The sequence below is a fragment of the Actinia tenebrosa genome, unplaced genomic scaffold (genome assembly GCF_029948245.1).
Source record: "Actinia tenebrosa isolate PJP-AT-01 unplaced genomic scaffold, QUT_ActTen_1.0 PGA_scaffold2__45_contigs__length_23673736, whole genome shotgun sequence".
Lineage (NCBI taxonomy): Eukaryota > Metazoa > Cnidaria > Anthozoa > Actiniaria > Actiniidae > Actinia > Actinia tenebrosa.
The window spans coordinates 3,984,726-4,000,403 of NW_028292579.1; the positions used below are offsets into that span (position 1 = coordinate 3,984,726).

General features: G+C 37.6%; 2 protein-coding genes across 2 annotated transcripts; one reads left to right on the top strand and one right to left on the bottom strand.

Moving 5' to 3' along the window:
- Positions 1–7: 7 nt before the first annotated feature.
- On the top strand, positions 8–6,671 carry LOC116302143 (SHC SH2 domain-binding protein 1 homolog B). The gene is made up of 7 exons (XM_031711363.2): positions 8–454; positions 959–1,173; positions 2,050–2,198; positions 2,801–3,115; positions 3,808–3,972; positions 4,385–4,614; positions 4,996–6,671. The coding sequence occupies exons 1-7, from the start codon at positions 230–232 to the stop codon at positions 5,323–5,325; spliced, it is 1,629 nt and encodes a 542-aa protein (XP_031567223.2). The 5' UTR covers positions 8–229; the 3' UTR covers positions 5,326–6,671.
- A 471-nt stretch (positions 6,672–7,142) lies between these two features.
- On the bottom strand, positions 7,143–15,676 carry LOC116302118 (transmembrane protein 161B). The gene is made up of 11 exons (XM_031711337.1): positions 15,469–15,676; positions 15,243–15,346; positions 14,271–14,378; positions 13,435–13,522; positions 12,226–12,410; positions 11,258–11,470; positions 10,468–10,611; positions 9,735–9,881; positions 8,972–9,146; positions 8,548–8,644; positions 7,143–7,443 (listed from the first exon to the last, which is right to left on the bottom strand). The coding sequence occupies exons 1-11, from the start codon at positions 15,469–15,471 to the stop codon at positions 7,223–7,225; spliced, it is 1,485 nt and encodes a 494-aa protein (XP_031567197.1). The 5' UTR covers positions 15,472–15,676; the 3' UTR covers positions 7,143–7,222.
- Positions 15,677–15,678: the final 2 nt, after the last annotated feature.

Consider the following 15,678-nt stretch of genomic DNA (forward strand, 5'->3'; position numbering starts at 1 on the left):
ATAGAATCTTTTCATCTTGTTCGAAAAATAAAATTTCTCGGAAATCTGTGCCGAAAAAGGAAATAATGCCCACAAATCCCCACGCGCTTCATCTTTGGGCCCAGGCCTCCTCAACAGTTAACGTCATTTGACATGAGGAGGTTGGGGCGAGTGCGCCAAATTCAGTTGCCAAACAGTTGTCAAACGTCCTTTGTTTTGTTCCAGTTATTTCGCTAGATAATTCTAAAAAATGTCCAGTGCATTACCAATGGTCTTTCAGACCGATATTCTACCCTATGAGGATCGTTTTTCAGTGTATCAGACTGAGATCCTGGGTGAGTGTGGAACGATGCAAGTTTCTTCTCGAATCAAGAAATACGTTGCACAGAAAGTGAACCCCGGTGGATGGAAGGCCATCTGGAGGAGTACACCAACCAGTAATGGCACTAAACAGGCCTTTGATGTCGTTATAGAGGTCAGTTTTGATCGTGTTTGGCTATTAGTATGTGCTGTATGAAAGCATCGTAATATAACAGTACCTGGGCTAAGAACTTACTAAGGATCTTTGATTAATAAGCTTGCCTAAAGGAGGGGGGGCTAGGATGGCTATTTAATGAAAAGGTAATTTTTAGAATATTTTTTTTTAATGTCAGAACCTCTTCTTGTCTATTGTCAAGCTGCATTGTATTGATTTTATCATTGCCAATAGTATTACAACAGATGGCCGGAGGCAGTATAAAGTATTACAACAGACATTATTATTTTGGTCTGATCATCACATGCTAGCATAGCAAGCTTTATGAATTAAAGCTTTTTAGGTATAAAAAAGGAAATTTGAGAATTAATCTTGGTTAATAAGGGATGATAAGTGACCACGTATGGAGAGGCTATACCCCCCCCCCCCCCCCCACCTGCAGCTTTTTTAAATGTTTTAAACAGCCATAGATTATTTTCCATCATATTTATTTGTATATTACAGGTCAATAATGTCAACGTTGATGATATGACAGCTGACATTACCATATGTGAGCCGGTAGTATGTCAATCACCATGCAATAATCCACAACTGAAAATAGAAGTGGCCAACCAAAAACTAAGCAATAATAGCAACGCTGTACCTATAGTAGAACTGTTTCCTGTGTATGACGAGTCAGGGGAGAATGATGATACGGCACTTGCAATTGAGCATGTCAGGTATGCATTCATTAAAAAAAGTACTTCCTTTTTCATGGCTGCAGCAGTCAGCAGGGCTAAAAATAATGGCTGGACATCAGGCAATGTCTGGTCAGAGCTGGGACTTGTCGGGTCAAATCTTTGCCTTGCTGGTCATTTTGACCAGTGATGTTTAGTCAGAAATAAGGTATGATTTGGCTAAATCTAATTTGGCCTGTGATCATGGTTGGCCATTGATCGGCCGTTATTTTAAGCCCTGAGTAAGATTCATCTATCGCCAGCCCAATCCCCCCTTCTCAGATCCCTTGATCCGTCCATGGATGTGCATGGACACCAAAGAAGAGATGTTGTATCGATCATTTGCTACATCTTTTCTTAATGAAAACTACCTATATAGGTGTCCAAAAAGGCATCTTTTCATTTAAAAATGTTTGAAATGATAACTGCATGCCCCCTTCAAGTTTATGCTTGACCTATGTTTCTAATTACTACTTAGAAGTTTGCTTGAATAAAAGCACTGAATAGTACATGTATATCAAATTATTAGGACCAGGGCACATTTGTCTGCCCTAGCTGTATGAAATCAATAATTGAGATTTACTTTTCAAATTTTTCATAGATTTAATGGGAATGAAGAATTTATTTTGCATGAAGAACAAGAGCGAACTGTATTAAAGAAAATGAGTTTTAAATATATCTACAGGAAAAGTACCTACAGATAATACATTTACAGTATACAATCATGTCAACCTTATAGAAATAAGAGTAAAATTTATAATTTGTAATATTAATTATTTGTGAATATGAGTTAATTAATCATTCATAATTGTTGCGAAATTTTTAAAATTATAATTAATGATTTTCATATTGATTACTACTCATGTATTTAAACTAAAGGTTCTTTTATGATCACATTTGGCGTGAATGGGATGAGGATGATGACAGTGATGGTAGCTATACAGCCCGCTTCTTAGAGACCCGACTGAGACTTTACTATGACATGCAGGATGGAACGCTGCCGAGAGAGCTCATCAAGAAATATAGAGGTTTGTTTTTTATGTAGTAGAGTTGGTCCTTATTAGAGTGGGGGTTGAAGGTGGCAGGTGGAGAGGGGACAGACGGTGCATGATGTAATGGTCATACTTATGTTTAACCCAGGTAGATTTGTGTAACTTATATGATTAGCTCAGTTACGTTTAGTTATCCTACATACTAGCCAAATAAACCTTAATTATTTTCTTGTCTATCAATTTTAATATACACCTACTAGTAAGAACATTGTCATACGATATTAGAACATTAGTAATTTAGTGAGAAAGGAATACATTAAAAGACAAAAGAAAAAGTTCAGCTTCAGTGATCTTCTTTTGTTTTTTAATATAATTCCTAGTAGGTGTAAACTGAAATAATATAATTAATTTGTGGGGTATTAATCAACTACTGGTATTATTGTATTCATAAAGCTTTCCTTCGCCTCTTCCTTGAAGCACATTAATTGATTCTATATACTAGTGTTTTCATTTACATGGCTTCCCTCTTTTTCTACTCTGTGTATAGCCACTCTTACCCCACGTGAGATGCTACATGTACACAGACTATTCCTTTCCTTACTATTACATAATATGATTGAATGATTCAATTTTAACAGAGACGTATGAACAGTACAAGCTTAAGCTGGCAGAACTTGAACAACTAAGAAAACAGATGTCAGCAAGTGACTCAGAACAAGAACTGGATGACCTGGATGTTCTGAAATGTGCTCAAAAGACAGAAGAATGCAACACCCTCGTTAACTCCTTGCAGATGATGGAAAACCCTCAGATGAGGTATTTGCTGGCTGCCGTCTCGCCTTCTGCTAAGGCTGCTCTGCGTAAACCAAGGGGCCCCAGACCTGAAGGAGAGTCTCCTGTTACATTTATCGTTACATCAAAGATGACAGCTGGCATGGTCAAGTCTCTACCAGGTTGATTTTCTTTTTGATATTTGAACTAGTTTTAATTTCCTCTTTAAAAAGCTCATCTCAAAGTTTAATTTCTCACTTTAGAGCTTAGCATTGATAGGCGAGGTCTTGAAGCTGTGCTGCTATAAAGTACTGATAGGCAATTGTGAATCCTTCCCAATTGTGGAATCCTTTCCCACCAAGTGTTTCCATCAATAATAGAAGACTTTTTACAAAAGTGTCCAGTGTTAGCCAAAATGGAAATTAATAGATTATAAAATAATTCAAATATTTGTGGTCACCGTAAGTGATTTCAAGTGTAAATGCACAAATTCTCGCTTTCTTAATGGCTAACTAGTAAAAAAATAAGCTGGGTGGCCACGGTTACAAAGGAAAAAAAGCGGATTCCCAAATTGGGAATTTGTTGGGAATTTCCTTGAATTCCCAACGAAATTCCATCCAATTCCCAGAGAGAACGAAATTGAGAACGTGGCACTGATTCCCAGTGTTAGGTTGTTGGGAATTTTGTTTTTCTATTGCGTATTAGAAGGAAATTCCCAACAATAAATCCCAACGTTGGTGTTCGAATTGGGAATTCAAGGAAATTCCCAACAATCCCCAATTTGGGAATCCAGTTTTTTTTCCTGTGTTAGGTGCATCGCACTGTAATACTAGCCTCTAATCCTGTAACCAATCCAAGTTCTTCATTTTCGCAGACGAAACAATCATTGAACACTACAAACATCTTGCTGAAGCTTTGGAAGTGTACCATGAAGGAGACTTGATCCTTGTCCACCCAGGAACCTATGGTCTGGATGGCACGGTTAATCTAACAGACGCCGTTCACATCACTGGTATTGGTGATTCGAATAGAATTCTAGGTGAGTTTTGGCGTGAAACGATAGGGGGGTTATAACTTGCATTGTGGGCTAGCATTGCATCCATGCCATTTTTCAACATGTTTAATTCGCACTGGATCAAAAAATATATATCGCAGATTTTGGGTACAGGGTACAAATCGTTAATGGCAGCTATACTATAGAAAAAGACCTGGGAAGAAAGGAGAAACGGAAAAATATAGGAAGGAAGAGGAATCATTAAAAGGGAGATCAATAGCATCCAATTAATTGATATAGAAATTAAGTTTTTGGTGTGTCTGCAGAGGGAGAAATGGTTTTAAAAAATAAGTGAGGGAGGAAAACTGAATAAAGAGAATATTTAGTGAATGCCTGTTCCTCTCTGCTCGAGACGGAGTGCAATATATTTATAACTCGAATTTTTTTTGTTTTTAAGTTTTATGTGAGGACGATGAAGACTTTTCCATCGATTGTCATGCGCCAGGTATACAGTTCAAGAACATGACGTTCGAGCAAGAAGGTGAAGGGGGACCACAAGGTATGCTGGTGATCAAACAAGGGGACACGACTCTAGTAGACTGTCAGCTAAAATGTGGTATAGCTGGTATAACAGTCAAGAATGAAGGGAACTTAGTAATGAAGAACTGTAAAGTTTATGATGCAAAGGTGAGTACTCCTGAACGAAATCTTGTCTAACGAAGCTGATAAATGATGTAAAAAATAGATATACTCAAGAGAAGATGAATATTTTCTTGATATACTTTAACACACGTTTCAAACGTTAGTCCTTTGTCGGATTAAATAAGCAACATTAAGTATATCACTTTTCTATTCTCACTAGGCAATACAAATTTGAATAAGAAAAAAAAATTCGCAATGGATTTTGGTAGTGGTAGTAAAATGACGCCATCATACAAACGTCCTATTGCTAAAAACTAGTTTTGGAAAGACTCGTAATGATTTGATCGCGCAGATTCACGCAGTAGGATTCATTTAGCATAGGAAAGAGTCACACAAGGCGTAATTCTTTCCTACTTGCTTTATCAGTCCACAGGTGTAGTTGCTCAACCCAACAGCACCATACAGATAGAAAAATGCGACTTCCACAACTGTGGACAGGACAACAGAGACTCTAAAGAAGGATTCAACTCTTCAGCTGCCGTCCAACTCCAGCAAGACTCTTCTAACAAACCTAAAGCCACTCTAACTGACAACTCCATTCACAATAATAGCGGCTATGGGGTGTGTGTGGTCCGAAGTGTTAGCGACCCTGATGAGAACCCTGAATGTTCCGTCAATTTGGATGTAACAGCAAATAAGTTCAGAGGGAACGAGTTTGGTGATGTTGGGCACCTTTACCTCGACACAAGCATTTGAGGAAATCAATAAGTAATGTAAAATAAATTCACAATATACCCTTTAAGCTTGGGCGTAATGCTTTCCCATTTCGGACCACGTGTTTCCTAGTGTATAATTTACTGTACTTAACCGTACTTAACTTAACGCGTACTTAACTTTAACCGTTGCAGAGGTCGGTAAACAAAAGCAAAAATTAGAATAACTAAACAAGCAACCTCTTTGATTCGAGGCTAAGCCCGCATACACTGGAGTTTTAAGAGTCGTCAATATGAATACAACTCAAAATAGTTATCTGATTATCAAGAAAATGGTCTGAAATAGGAAAACATTATGCTCGAGATAAACTCAATATAATAAATGAATGGAAATGATAGAAGGAAAAATGAAATGTATGCTTTCCACCTCTTCAAAGAAACTTTGATAAGCATTTGAATAATATTGGTGCAATTGTAGAATATTAAATTAAAATTGAAAAAAAAAACATTGAATGCATGTTGCTGAGCGACTGAGCTGAGAATGTAACAGTATCTCAGGGGTCAAAATGAAACTATATAGGGATATTTAACAATTATTCGCCGAAGGTGAAGTGATTATCGGGAAATATTTACCGAGACGCGAGTCTTCGAGCGGCGAGGTAAATATTCCCCAATAATCACCGAGCCTGAGGCAAAAAATTGTTTTAGTATAAATACACAGGTGATTCTTTCAAAAAAAGAAAAAAGAAGATAAGAGGCATTTTTTTCCGGTAACAACAACAAAGCGGCTGGCCGCCATTTTGGATTTTCGCTGGAGGTGATTATCGTGTGATAGTGTGAGTTTCTTGACCAATCAGCGAGATTTTCTATAAACACCTGCGTATTTTTACTAAAAAGAAATATCACAATTGTAAAGTCAGTAAAATTACACTGAAGCTATTTGTAGTTTGATAATATCATAGCAAGAGAATAGTTAGTAGAAGTTAGTTCATATTCTCTTGATCAGAGCTATAGAGAATTGTTCAATAAAACAAATCCTGTAAGCATTATGTAAGCGTTAATAACTTCATATTAGAGAGTTTTAGATTTACGTTCACGGCAAACGTGAAACGTCAGTTGACCAGTAAAAAATTTTTTTAAATTACTGAAAAAAAATCGCAAAAAAGTCCAAGTAGTAGAAAAACAAAAGAATATTTGTCTTTGGTGAGAAGGTTTGTAAAAGGTAAAGTAAAATAAAGGAAAACTATGAAAACTTGGTCACGTTTGCCGTTTGCGGGGAGAAAAAAAAGTCAATCTAAAACTCTATTGTCAAAAATTTCAGTAACTTATGGGAGAATACTGACATGATGTGTGAAGCAATAAAATAGTTAAGAGAACCAGCTTTAACAAGAGTCTTTGTGTGGCTTAGCGGTATAGTACACTCACCTTTCACTTGTAGGATTTTGGTTTTAATTCCTTTAATCTTCAGCACATGTGAGTAGAGTTTGAAGAGTCCCTTCTTTGACTCGAGGGTTTTCTCCAATGGGGAGGGGAGGTGGTTGAAATGGGGTACAAGGGTACCAGTAATTCAATGGAGTACTTCGTCGATACGGCGGCCATCTTACAAGGAGGCAAAAAAACCGGAAAATATATAGTTACGTTTAATTGTCTTTCTTTTATGGATGTGCTGTCTTCATTCATCTTTTGTTGTATTCTTTTGCTCCCTGGCCACCCCATAATGCCTTGTGATCCAAGATGGCCGCCGTAGGCAAAGTAGTCCAGTCTTCCACTCGAGACCAAGAAAACGATAGAATCTAATCATCAATATTATTACCGCATGGAACTTAACGTCTACAACCCAATCAACGATAGAATCCCACCAATATTCACCTCATGAACTGACTTTATTCAAATAATAAAACATCTAATATTATATATAACACGTGCATCAAGAACGCCAGTCAAGGGTTGATCATCTTTAAATAAATAACTCCAAACACTGACGTAATGAACCAAGATGAACACATCCACCACAGCAAGTAGGAGAACACCCCCTGAAACAGCTCAGGTGAGAGCACCCCTCTGAGGCTAAGTGCCGCTTCTCTTGTGGAGTTTGAGATAAGATTGGAGTAGTCGAGACGGGAGGTGCCTCCCTCTGGGATGGCAGACCAGTCTGTAAACTCTAGGGGAAAGAAAAAAACAAAATGAATCACAGATTGTTCGTTGTTTGTGTCTGTTTACTTAATCGGTAAAGCATATTTACATTTATGCGACCGATATCAAGGTTGTCACTGCCCGGGTTTTTTACCGTTTCAGTGGTTCTTTTATGTCCCACCAATGCAGGATGAGGTAAAGTGGAAAGACGGGACAGCCATTATACGCGGTCATCCGAGCCATGTGAAGGCCTAACCATTTTCAGTATGATGTTATTAAAAAGGCAGTAGTACCTTCTCAGTTATATCAAGACCCTGAGTGTCCGGCCGGAACTAGAACCACGAGAGTACGATGCTCAGCCAACTGAGCCAACCGGGTGGCAGTACCAACACCAAACACCAATTTAATCAAACCCTGTAACAACCCCTTGGCTGATCAAAGTCAGGGCACGGGTAACTCGCAGTTCAAATTGGAATTTATCGTTAGGTTATGCGCAGGAAGGAAAACTGGAAAACCTTAATAGAAACTTTTCAAGTTCCAAATTACCGCTGGGTTTCTTGATTACAGACTCATTTACTCAGGCTTAGCCCCGCATCAGTGTCTAAATATTCAGAAATACCAACGGTAAAGCAAAGAATGCACAACTTCAACAAAACAAACACTTTGAAACTTGAAGGACCTTGACTGGAACACGTGAATATTCTTCACAAAATCGAGGCTAAGCCTGAGTAAATGAGTCTGTAATTAAGAAACACAGCGGTAATTTGGAACTCGAAAAGGGTCGAAAAAGACCATCCAACACAAATCACGTGTTATGCCTAGTCAGGTAACTGAACCAGAGACCCCAGAGTAGAGGCAAGTGTACCGATGTGCTACCACTATAATACCACTCTTAACATTATAATACCACAAATCTAACTATTAATAAAAATGTAAATTTGTTTCTTCAAAGCTAATTTCCTCGGGGGGAAATCCGAGCTCTTGTCGGTCAGGCATTCTAACCACTCTGAGCTACTGGAAACTCATAGTGGTAAGCGAGGTCTATAGATTGCATTTAGTTAAGCTTTGAAGAAATAACTTTACATACCCTACATACCATCGAATAATAATAATAATCATGATAAGAACTTACCTATCGTTCTCAGTACCAGAGCTGTGAACAATATGAGTACCGTGGGAGCCAAGTACTGTAGTGTTGCTGCAGAGAGGTAATAGAACACTCCCGCAACCTGAGAACAAAAAAAAGGGGATTTTTTTAACCACTTGTACACCCTATATTACAACAAATTTGGCAGATTTTAATATCGCTTCAAAATATAGAAAAGCAGGATTTTACTAGTGTTAGTTATTAGGTACTAGACGCAAGGAGATATGCGATAGATCATTTCAAGACTGAAGAGAGTTATGGATCTAAACACGAATAATCGAGGTCTCGTCGATAATAAGAAACACACGTTATTCAGCTATTCATGAATTTTGGAATGACCTATTGCCTGTCGCCTTTGCCTCTGACAACCATTTCTGATAGGTGTCAACAAACATCATTCAGCGCTTACCTTTCTCTGTAGGTCTATATTGGTTATCCTGCCTGTTTCTCGTTTGAGTTTCTCCATTCTCTCCTGTGCCATGTCGAGGTAGGACTGTAGGTGTCTCCACGTTAAGCATAACCGAACAATACAGAAAAATACTACCAAACCGATACGAAAGCCATCGAACATCGATTCACTCATTCTAAAAATAAAAAAAAGCCAAATGCATTAGGACAAAGGAAAAAAGTACACTGGGAAACGTACGGTATACTGATTTGAAGAATGTACACGGTACGACATGCCGTAACATTCAAATGGCTTCCCATTGTCTTTCAGTAATTTATCCAATCACAACGCGTGGTTATGGTCACGGTACGACTATGAGTGTTTCCGTATCGCTTCCATCTCATATGAAAACCGCTCAAAAATGACGTTGAGTGTTACACAACACGTTGCTATGGCACGGTTAGAGTAGAGTGGTTGTAGAAGTTGTAGTATGAATGAGAAAGTACTGCACTGACTTACAGCACGACCTTGGTACGTCATACCCTAACGTGGGACCCACCCAGACAAAGTTCTTTTCTAGCTGAGCTTCCAAGTATTGTGTTATGGGTGCCGATCAATATTTAGAAAGCCCTTGTCAACACAAGTGAAGTGAGTTCTTGGACACATTTAATATCGTGAAAATGCATTTTTCGGTCCTCTATTTTGCTAATAAATGCACGATTTCTACATTAATGCTGTCCTCATAAAGCCAGAAAGTAGCGAGTAACGAGAAAACAGTACTTACAGAGGTTTCGGTTCGTTTTGTATCAACTTAGTAGCTTTTGGTCTTGCAGTGTGCCATTCTCCTGTCACTAGTGGGTCTTTGACTATAGGTGTAATCCAGGTTAACAGAAGAAATAAGGGAGACAGAAAATTAAGATGAAGAAGAGCCCTGAAATAAAGAGAAAGATGAAAATAAACAATAGAAAAATCAAAAGTGTGCATGCACGCTTCCTATTACTAGCAGTTTCTGTTGTGCTGTATCAATCAGCTGAATGAAGCTCATAGATAATGCTATTACTCAGCTGAATTTTAGTTTATTAACCTCATTACCAGCCTTCAATGACAAACAAACACTACACATCATAGGCTTTCAGCCAGAGTATTCAATTGCTTGCTATCAATCAGCTGAATTAAGCTTATGAATCTCAGTACCAGCCTACGATGACAAACAAACACTGCCTTCACGTGCCAGAGTATTCAATTGCTTGCTATCAATCAGCTTTATGAATTTCATGAACTTTATTACCAGCCTACAATGGAGTGCAAAGACTGCCCGTCATGTGCTTTCAGCCAGAGCATAGTTAATAGAGGGGACTCCATTAACTATGGCCAGAGTATTCTACTGATTTCTTGGTATCAATCAGATGAATGAATCTCATCACCATCATAATATGAAGTGCAAAGACTGCCATCCACACTCAAATCCATGTACAGTTAGCAGGGAAAGCCTGACTACACAAGACTGGAATACTTACACCATGTACTTAGTTTCTCTGCAGTAATACAATGAATCAAGATACATGTTAGCTACTCTCATGCCAGGAAATCCCATGAAGGCACCAAGAACAGCCGATGCGATGGCCAGCATAAACTTGAACACCCAGATAGGGGCAGGCTCTCTAATGAAAAACAGTTTTGGCAAATATATTTATTTTGAGATGGTGAAGCAATTGGCCATTACCACTCACCTCTGGGGTCTTAAGTTTGGTTCCTGGAATTGGTAGCAAATGTGAGTAGCTTGTTAGGTCTCAGTCCCTTGATCCGAGGGTTTTTCTTTAGGTTCACCGGTTTCCATCTCCACAAAACCTAACACGCTTTATTCCATTTTGATTTGTGAGTTTGCCATGCCCTGACTTAGACCAGCCCAGAGGTTATTTCAGGGTATTGATCAAATGCGAATGAAACTTGGCACAATTGATAGCATTAATGAGCACCCAGGGAACATCAGATGCTACTTTTACATTGCAAATAGACGGTCCTTGTTTGTGGTGTGACAATGTTTTCCCAATTTAGCGTGACAAACCTTCACGGGATTCATTTTCTTTTGTTTTTACTCTTTGAAAAATTCATGAGTATCCCAAAGGATACGAAAGGAATAACGATGATATCCTGACAAGTTTCAAAACAATAGCTCTTCATTCCCCTAGAGGTTTGTCACACTGAATTGGGAAAACATTGTCACACCACGAATAAGGTCTATTTACATTCAACTATAATGACAACTATAAAATCCAGAATAGGTACACAGGAATATTTTGATTTTACCTTGAACTGAACCCTTGTTTTTTCAAGAAGTCAGCAGCCTTTTTAGAGAACTTCTCATAACCTGCATCCAATTTAAAATCCAGCAAACTTTCATCAACCACTAAAACTGCCATGGCTGCCACGAAGAAGAAGAGACCAAATGTCAGGCATATTGATCTTTCTCCTGTGTCCTCCCCCCTCCAGTAGGCAGCTGTCAATGACAGTAAGACTTTGCTAAAAATTGTTAAGGAAGGACCAAAAAACTGTGCACAGCCAGACACATTAACTGGAACCACTTTGACTGTGGGGGAATCCCATCATGTATGTATTAAAAGGGTGGGGATGCTTGTTGGGAAATTTTGAAAATTTTGACCCCTAACAGGTAGGCACACCAGTGTCTTGTCCACGAGGGCATGACAACTAATGGTTTTAACCTCTATAAGGTACCAACTGCTCATTAGCAATTGCAAAATGTAAACTCATCTACAAAGTGAATGCTAAGAAACAGGTAAGCTGATGGACCAAAAATAAACAACTTCAATGATTTTAATAGCGCAGCGCAACCGTGACGTCATAAAAACGAAGACAAAGGCGAAATTTGGACAAACAAACTTACAAGTTTACTTTCAGCAGATAATTTTCACAGCCGATCGCAGTTGATCTTAGTTTACATGGGTTATTATTGTAACTTTAAGTAAAAATAATAAAATTGGTTCGTATAATCCTTGTAGCAGTTAAACAGAATGCAATGTTTGTCCGAATCTTTAAGCTATTTTTAGAATCAGTGCGCTGCGCTATTACTTTGGCGAACATCCTAAGAGGTGCCAGCTTAGTCTCTGGTGGTACTTTTACACCCTTTATCAAACAGAAGCTCCCCCCCGGAATTTGATTACATACATTTGATATCAGGTAATTGTCTACCAGTGATTGTTTTGTTTTTCCTATTTATCCATTTCTACCACATTAACATTTCTCTCAGTAAAGGATACAGTGAAAATAAAATAACTAGCAAATTCCAAAATAATCCAAGGTTGAACTCTTGAGAAAGAATTGCCGGAAAGAAGCAAGCAAACGCTTCAATAAGTATGTTTAAAACTGCAGCACTACAAGAAAAATCTATCAGCCATTTGTAGTCACTGTAGAGAAACTGTGGTAGAACATCGAACTCTGCTAACTGAAAAAATAAAAGAATAAAACCAAAATGTTATGCAGTACTTAGAGGGCAAACAATTAATCCGTGAAACGCTAATTTACTAAATAGTACAAATTAGTGCTAATTAGACAATAGAAAACAATGGAATTTGCATGAAATTGTGCTATTTAGTATTACTAATGTTTTACGGTTATATTGTTTGCACTCTACTAGTTTTCTTAGACCTACATGGTTGTTTAATCTACAGAAAGGCTCGTCTTTGTTTTCTATCGTTATGTCGGCCAATATCATAGCCATGTGTGCTTTGCTTTTTACCCGAGGGGGACTCCGGGAAAAAAGTACCGGGGATGCTCGTCATATCTCTTAGGGGCAAAAATTCGCGATTTGGAATCTTTTAGGGTGTTAAATGTGAATTTTTGAAAATCAGCATTTTCTGGTATCTCTTAGGGTGTAGGAAAAGGAGAGAAGCACGCATCGATATGGCTTATCCTAGGCGCTTTTTTTGTTGCCCTTTTTTAAAGACTTCCAGTATCTTTTAGGGGTCTTTTTGAAAATTTCCGACGAGCATCCCTGGTACTTTTTTCCCGGAGTCCCCCCCCCCCCACCCCCCACCCCCGGGCCTTTTTAATTCTTTATGTAATGATTGTAAACATTCTAGAATCTGAGTACAGTAATCCAGTATAAAAATTGTGACTGTTTAATTTTACTATTATTGTTATTACAGTCAAAAGACAGGCCCGCCACTGAGGGTGGTCAGATGATTTGAACAAACCCTTCCCCCTCTCAACTTTTCTAGGAGTACAAAAATGATGTTTAGCCCTATTTTAGTTCAAGAGTTGACATAACTAGGATTGGTAGAAAAACAAACCACCACTTTCAAGGTCCTAGCGACAAGCCTGAATGATTCTACCCAAAAAATGATTTTTGTATATTATATTGTATTCAATAAAAATATTACAACTAATGGTACGAAATAAAATATTGTGATTGTCATCGATTATTTAAACCATTCTAATTTATTTAGCATTTAAAAAAATTAACATACCTTGGCTTTTTCAAGTTGGATGTCAAGAGAGCATGGAATGGTGAATGTATTATCTGTACCATATGTACTGTCACTTGAAGACCCTTTTCTAGAAATTGGAATATAAGTTTAGTTAAAATATCTACTTTAATGTGTCTTCTGACTCTCCCCTTCCTACAGGACCACAAAGGAGGAGCAGCACACGTCATCAGTGCATGAACATAATCTTCAATAGGCCATGTTCAAGATACATGTATTCAAATTATAGCACGATACAGAGGCTTTCTGGAATAAAAACTTAAACATTGTATTAAGTCAGAAATATAAAGTGCTGTAAATTTGAATATACTTATTTCAATTAAGTTAGTCACCAAAAACCTAGAAAGCTGAGATCACTGAGCATCATGGGAAATCTTTCATATCAAAAAAGCATATATATATATAAAGCTTTTTCAATACAAACACTGCAGCTTGATGATGCTCAGAAGAGGTGAGACTGTAACTGGTAAAAGATTCGCAAGTCCATGAACAGTTATCAAGCTGAATTTACCCACAATCTTTGTCGGCCTTCAGCTTTATAGCTTTTCAGGTGACTAACTTTATTGAAATAAGTGTATGCTGCAACATTGTTTAATAGTGAATTGATTATGATTTCTATACCAAAATCTTATTATTATTGCTGGAAGGTAAGAACGTCATGTTAGGTACAGTACATTATTTTATTCAGGACTACCAATAAAATTCATGTATTCGATGATCCATGTGTTTGTACCACATATGAAGTAACCATAGGACTAAAGCCTCCAAATCAAGTCTAAAATTTAAGTTATTGAACATGGCCTATTGAAAAATCTCACCTTGTTTCATAGTTATTTGTTCTTTTCCTGTTTCCTTTTGTGGTTGCAGTTGGTTTACCAATCAAAGCTTTTAACTGATCATCAGTTGGGTGAAGATATCGAATTAGCCTATTATAAACAGTTTCTTTAAGTTAATATTATAGCTTGCTCAACAAGACCAGACTAAATAGCTGGGGCTATGGTTTCACGATAGCCATTATAAGGCAAAAAATAATCTTTTTCCTTCAGGAAATGAAATATCTTGTCATGCAAAAATATTGCTCAGTAATTCCCATACAAAATGACTGTGAGAAAACTAATCCAGCAAAATTGGTAAAAGAAGACAGTTTTCTTAATTCCAAAGAAGGAATCCCTGTACCATGCATATCATAGTGAACGATTACATACTGTAGTGAATAATGTGGTTCAATCATTGAAGTCAGCATACTGTAGCTTGGTTACATGATATATATGGCAATAATTTCTTTGTCATTCATGTGCCAACCAGAGGTCAATTGGCTAGTGACACAAGCCAACATGTGACGAGCTCTTGTAAATATAATTTTTAGAAATAATTTTTACAAATAATTTTTTGGTTGGAATATAAGCGATGGTATTGTTAGTAAACATGAAGTATTGCTATTCTTGAGGTGCATGTTACATCATAGTCACCATGTTGGTTGATGATAACAAAGCAATAATTCAAAGCTTGTTACATGTAGACCAACCAACATGGTGACTGTTTCATTCTTTTTATATCTCAAAGTATTTTGAGTCATGTGTGGTTGCACCCCAAGAATAGTGCTGATTGGTGTTAATTATTGTAAGATTAGCATTGCAATGTTAATTTACCAACAATAGTTCTTGCCAAGTTGCTTCGTTTAAACAGCTAATTGATCTCTGGTTGGCATAGTAATCACGATAGCTTAAGTCACAGCAAGTTACCGCCAACTTTAATCAGGATAAGATTTAAAAAAGTTAGAATCTACTAACCAGCCATTACAAAGGATCCATCTCGCTGGAGAAAGATAAGGCGAAAGCTTCTGCAGGAACGTAGCAACAGTGATACTCAAAACGAACTGAATCCCAAATAAAGCCTTTCAAAAATCAATGAACGAATTTAAAAGATGAAAGAATGGATAAATCTCCGTCAAACAAGTGCACGTATCTCGATCAAAACGAACCAGTAATACGATCCATATAAACAAATGTGGCTTACCATGCTTTTGGTTCAATTGATCTCTATTCAAACCAATAAATAAGAATTTTAACTTGGATATTTCAAGACATTGGTGAAGACTTTTAGGGAATTCTCCTGAAATTCTCCTTAAAGACGAGAAAGTACTAGGCGTTCCTCACATATATCAGAGAGAACCTGGGAAGTGTTACCCAGAAAACTGTTCGACCTGTCGCTTGACTAGGCCAGGAA